The sequence below is a fragment of the Nicotiana sylvestris genome, chromosome 6, assembly GCF_000393655.2.
Source record: "Nicotiana sylvestris chromosome 6, ASM39365v2, whole genome shotgun sequence".
NCBI lineage: Eukaryota > Viridiplantae > Streptophyta > Magnoliopsida > Solanales > Solanaceae > Nicotiana > Nicotiana sylvestris.
The window spans coordinates 8780528-8786717 of NC_091062.1; the positions used below are offsets into that span (position 1 = coordinate 8780528).

Genomic DNA, 6190 nt, shown 5'->3' on the forward strand with positions numbered 1-6190 from the left:
TACTTGGCCCACCAAACTATTTTTTTTTTTTAATTTGGAAGTAATGAATCGGTCACTTATTATTTATTTCTAAAGAATTTATCCACATATCTGTAAGTGGGTAGGGCCACCTTAGTAACGGGCAGTTTATTGAAGTGGACAGGTGTCTGTTGATAAGTGAAAATAATTACTCCAGTTTATGTAAATGGCAATAGACATTACTTTTTCCCGTTCACGATAAGTGATCAATTTGTTTTTTTATTTTTGGTCGAAAATAAATGTTCATTATATAATTAAGAAAGAATTCAATTTGTTTTTACAGAATTACCCTTATATAAATATTCTAAAAGGTTTTCTTACTCTTCACATTAAATATTTAATTAAAGGTAATTTAATCATTCTAGATATTTTTATATAGAATTTAATATTTTTTTTAATGGGCGTACCAAAAAATAATGAATCGGGAAGTAACAAACAATAATGGCTACTTGACGGAAAACTATACTAAAATTTAGAAAATATCTCATGCAATATAATAATAATCTAATTAAAGAATAAAAATACCCCCTTTTGCTTTGAGCAGACACTATCACTCTTGTTCCATTTTGATATCTTAAAAAACATTTGCTTAGGATTACTAAATTCAGAAAAAAAATATTAAACTTTAAAACCTTTTCAACTACTTTAAATTATTCCTCTTTTTTCTTGAGAGTTTGTGGCTGCTACCGACAATGCTGCTGAGTCCTGAGCTTCACTTCGCCTCTTCCTTTTTGCTGGTAATGTTTCATTTATCATTTTTCTTGTAGAAAATGGTCAAGTTTGAGTTCTATTTAGTAAAGTGCAGCCGATGCACAAAGCATCCTTTGTTCAAGAGGGTCCGCGAAGTGTCGCAGCCCAAGCGAGTGTGACGTAGGTAATCGACCTGATGCAAGTATCCGTGGCTGATAACCCGTGACCTATACGCTCACACGGACATAACTTGGCCATTGAGTTCTATTTAGTATTTACCATGATTGTCTGTTTTCAAGAATGCATGAGTTTATCCAAATTGAGCTTCTTTTTAAAGCTTTTAGTTACTTTTACAATCATTTAAGAGATACCTTTTCTTGTTTTGGAACATAGAGTTTGAGTTTGAAGCTAAAGATTATGCTTGAGTTAATCAAATTTTAGCTTCCTTTTTGCTTTTTGATAACTTCTATGTTCAAGATTAGAGATACCCAATTGTTATTTTGGTTCTTGGAGCTTGAATTTGTAGCTAAAGATTAAACTTTTGAGAGCACAGTCAAGTTCTTTGATTTTAGTGGAAACACATATTTTTTGAAAATCTATGTTTATGTAGTGGGATACTTGCCTCTAGTTGTAGAACCTCAAATCTCTCCCTCCATTTCAATTTATGTGTATCTATTTGACAAGGTACGGAGGTTAACAAAGAACGTCCGTACCCCGGTTGACCTCTCAGCAATTTCATAAGAAAGGGCTTTCTTGAATACTCGCATGAATTGCTAGGGATGACGTTTGAAACTTGTCATCTTAAACATGCCATAACATGTGTGTGTGGCTATAAAAGTTTGTTATTAAAGGCAAAATGAAAGCTTAGGGTTAAATTGTTTTTAAATTTGGAAACGAATCATTCTTTCTGGAATGTATTGAAAGGGGAATACTGTCACATAAGCGGGAACAGAGGAAGTATATTTTTCAAAATCATTTCAAAATATGTAGTTCGAGTGGAAGGCAGTAGCTTCGGCCAAAACATTGTGTGCCTATGACTTTGATGATTACTTCTTCTCAGAAAACATTAGCATTTATGCAGGAAATCATGAAACAGATTCTTGAATTGCCTTGACGAGCTACTGATTTGAGTTGAATTTTTTAAAGAATGAAGTATGGCGAGGAGTTTCAAGTTCTACGTCAAATTGATAAAAGGAAATGGATTTTGATAGTGGTTTTGGTGGCTATCACTCATTTATTTTGCCAGACCTTGATGCTTCCTTATGGTAATGCTCTTCGTTCTTTGGTACCGGATAAAACAGTTTTGTTACCGGGGAAGATTAGCTTCTCAATAAGAGAATATACTGTCAAATCTGCAAAGGTTGCTGGAACCCTTGTAGGAAAAAATCTCTCAAACTTTGATAGTGCATCTGTGTTGGTTCATCATGTAGAAAGTGCGGATAATGGTGATACGGGTGAAGATGGTGAAAATGTCGAAGGAGTAAATGGCGAGCATGAGGTAAAACTAGATAGCAATCATTCAGATGGCAAAGCCCTTGATAATGACTCTGATTTTGTTGAAGATGCAACTATTGAAAATGATAACCTATTCGATGAAGATGCAGACACTGGTGAGGAAACCACAATTCAGAACGGTGGAAACCAAGTTCAAAAGAATGATGAATCTAGACGGGGCCTTTCTTTAGAGCAAGTTGTGAAACCAAATGGTGAACTTTCAGCAGACTCCGAGTTAGAAGCAAACAGAAGTAGCACGCGATTTGATACTAAAACTACGAGCGCGACTAACTTGACTTCTGTGATTGCTTCAAAACATATAGATCCCTTGTCATTGGTTACCTTAGGATTAAATGAAAGCAACAATGTCCGTACTGCTCGTAAGAAGTCTTCGACAGGAGATTTGACTCAACTACTCCCAAATCATAGAAACCATTCGTTGGTTCAAATGGATATTACTGTCTCAAGCAATGGGAGTCCAGTCAAAAAGAAGATGAGATGTATGATGCCACCGAAAACAATAACTTCAATCTCTCAGATGGAAAGGTTACTAGTTAGGCATCGTGCTCGTTCACGTGCTATGGTATGTTTTTCCTTACCTGCTCAAAGTTGTTGCTTTTGTGTAATGTTAATGAAAAGAACTTTCCACTATTTTCGTTGAATTGGATTGCAGAGACCAAGGTGGTCTTCTGAACGTGACCAGGAAATTCTGGCTGCTAGGTTACAGATTGAGAATGCTCCACTTCTGAGGAATGATCGAGAACTTTATGCTCCTGCCTTTCGAAATGTGTCCATGTTCAAAAGGTTTGTAGCTTTTCAGTAATCGTTTGATCCATATTTCCAGCTGATATTTTCTACATTAGTTTTTCCATATCGTTCTCCTGAGTCCGGAGTATAATCTCCGTGTAGGTATAACTTTTAAAGCTAGAGGAGACAGAAAGTAGAGGACCTTTATTTATCTGATTCAAAAAACTCTATAGGATTTGTGTCTCACTCAAAACCTAATAAATGGTATAGTTTAATTTACCACTCGAGCATACAGTGTTTAAACATATGTGTGCTTTTCATCATTTTTGTATAAACAGAATGATGAGTATCATTTCACGAAAAGTGCTTCGAAAGTATAAAGCAGCGCCAAGAGCCTCTCCCCGCATCCAAAATTTGACTTGCTTGTTTGATTAAGCGGTTTTAATTGTCAAAATCACGTGTGTCTTTCTGCGCAGAAAAGGATCTTCACTTACACTACACTAACGCATTGTTCTATCGAGAGCACATCATTTGAGCATATGATATTTATTATCCCTCTGTTAACATTTGCATCTTTTTGTACAATCAGTATGTGAGTCCTTTAGTCTACAATGTGCACAATGCTACGACCCATACTGACTAGTTTTGGCATTGATAGAAATTTAGTTTATGTATTTGTGCTATAGCAAGAAATATCTTGGATTTGGGAAATTTCTGCTGTTGGATTTTTCCCTTATGCTTCCTTGAATTTGCAGGAGCTATGAACTCATGGAACGGATTCTCAAAGTTTATGTCTACAAGGATGGAGAGAAGCCGATTTTTCATACCCCAATAATGAAGGGATTGTATGCTTCCGAGGGATGGTTTATGAAACTAATGGAGGGTAACAATAAGTTCATCGTGAAGGATCCCCGAAAAGCTCACTTGTTCTACCTGCCCTTTAGTTCAAGGATGCTGGAGCATTCTCTATATGTGCGTAATTCTCATAACCGAACAAACCTACGCCAGTATTTGAAGGAATACTCAGAGAAAATTGCAGCAAAATACCGTTTCTGGAACAGAACTGGTGGAGCTGATCATTTTCTTGTTGCATGCCATGACTGGGTAATGTCAACATTTCATTCTTTTCTGAACTTCACATGTATTTCGTGTTATCTACTATGTTTTGATGATTCATAAAATGAGTTAGTTGGGTTTTTTGGCAAATCTTGCATTGAGTTATTGGATGATTACATATCTCTTGCCACCATCTTTTGGGCAAGTTACACATTTAGCCAGTCAGCCAAAAATAATTACATCCGCTAGCCAAATATACAAAAAATATTATGAAAATGTATATTATACATTAATATATAAAAAAATTGAATATACACTGATTATGTATAAGATATTTATATTATATAATGTACAACAAATATATATTTTGCCGGCTACTATTTTTGAGACGCTATATTGTGTAGTTTTCCCCGTCTTTTTCTATTGGATATTCAAGTTACATGACGCTATAAGCTCGTTCAATATTTGTTCTTATAATCGTATTTACTATAGGCTCCGTATGAAACTAGGCACCACATGGAGCACTGTATCAAGGCCCTCTGCAACGCTGATGTAACCGCAGGCTTCAAAATAGGAAGGGATGTCTCCCTTCCGGAAACATATGTCCGCTCCGCCAGAAATCCACTTAGAGATCTCGGAGGTAAGCCACCGTCTCAAAGGAAAATTCTCGCGTTCTATGCTGGGAATATGCACGGATACTTGCGTCCAATCTTGCTCGAGCATTGGAAGGACAAAGATCCCGACATGGAGATCTTTGGTCCAATGCCGACTGGTGTTGCAAGCAAAATGAATTATATACAGCATATGAAGAGCAGCAAGTTCTGCATCTGCCCAAAGGGCTATGAAGTCAATAGTCCTAGAGTAGTCGAAGCCATATTTTATGAATGCGTACCAGTTATTATATCGGATAATTTCGTGCCTCCCTTTTTCGAAGTCTTGAATTGGGAAGCGTTCTCATTGATCATAGCTGAGAAGGACATTCCGAACTTGAAAAGCATACTTGTTGCTATACCGGAAAAGAAGTATCTTGATATGCAACTAGCTGTTAGAAAGGTTCAGCGCCATTTTCTTTGGCATGCAAAGCCTGCAAAATTTGACCTGTTTCACATGACACTTCATTCGATTTGGTATAATCGAGTCTTTCAAACAAAAGCGAGATGACAACAGCAGATTCTGCGAGGAAGACTTTTGGAAGTTGCAGTTGCTTCTGAATTTTCCTAGCTTCCAAAAGTTTGTGTTCATTTGAAACTTAAGCTTGTACAGGAATTGCTGCCTTGTATATTGTAGGTTTTAGGCTTTCTTCTTCTTCTTTTTATTTTTTTATTTTTTTTTTGCATGATGTTGTACAACAATCTTCTTGTTGAAGAAAAAAAAAGGAACTTCAAACTTTTGTTCCATCAAAGATGGGTGGAAAATAAAATTGTGGTCAGCAACAGGTAAACTCCTTAACATTAGAAATTTTTAAACTTGAAAATAAGATAGGTCACTTGCTACAACAGGTAAATGTGACTTGATGGTGTAAAAATTGTTTACGCTGATAGTGTATATAACTTAAATCCATAATTTTTTAACTTAAAAAGTGTGGCTGTATGTAGATTTTCCCACTTTGACAATGACAGTTATCTAATCATGCACATCCTTGTTTAGCTTACTTCACAATCTGCTTATAATTCATCAGTGTTTTAGCCGCTCCAAAAAATAATAGTCAACAAAATATTATTTTTTGTATATATGTGTATTATATACAAAAAAAATATGCATATTATATGTATGTTTTGGCTAGCCAATTAGTTTCGGCCAACTAGCCAATTTTGTAATTTGCTCCCAAAGCAAACCACTGGGGTGTCCTTATTTTTCTCTCATTTCTTCTTCTAATGATTGATTCAACCTCCGATAAAAAAGATATATCTTGATTATGTTCCATCTCTTCAACAAGTTTAGTAACGAGCATAATAGCCCTATTGTTTCGATGAAAAGCAACATTGATGATTAGTTTTTCGGGAATTTCAAACGAAATTCGATGAAATCTTGCAATAACTTATTTTCAACTCTATGTAATCCTTTCCATAGAGAGTACATTAGACTGTACATCAATGCTATAACCACAGCACCAACTGGTATGTTATCTGGGCTTGCGTATTTTTAATGGGCCGTTTGAGTTTCTTTTCATAGAAATGACCTCAGG

General features: G+C 35.7%; 1 protein-coding gene across 2 annotated transcripts; it reads left to right on the forward strand.

The window, feature by feature from the left end:
• The first annotated feature begins 630 nt into the window (after positions 1 to 630).
• Positions 631 to 5446, forward strand: LOC104230970 (probable glycosyltransferase At3g07620). Of its 2 annotated transcripts, XM_009783886.1 has the most exons (6): positions 631 to 755; positions 1790 to 1973; positions 2139 to 2785; positions 2876 to 3006; positions 3705 to 4053; positions 4498 to 5446. In XM_009783886.1, exons 2-6 carry the CDS (start codon positions 1856 to 1858, stop codon positions 5164 to 5166), a joined length of 1914 nt encoding a protein of 637 aa, XP_009782188.1. In that variant the 5' UTR covers positions 631 to 755; positions 1790 to 1855; the 3' UTR covers positions 5167 to 5446. The 2 variants fall into 2 exon arrangements, with proteins under 2 accessions (XP_009782188.1, XP_009782187.1); XM_009783885.1 differs by having other exon boundaries at positions 632 to 755; positions 1790 to 2785.
• Positions 5447 to 6190: the final 744 nt, after the last annotated feature.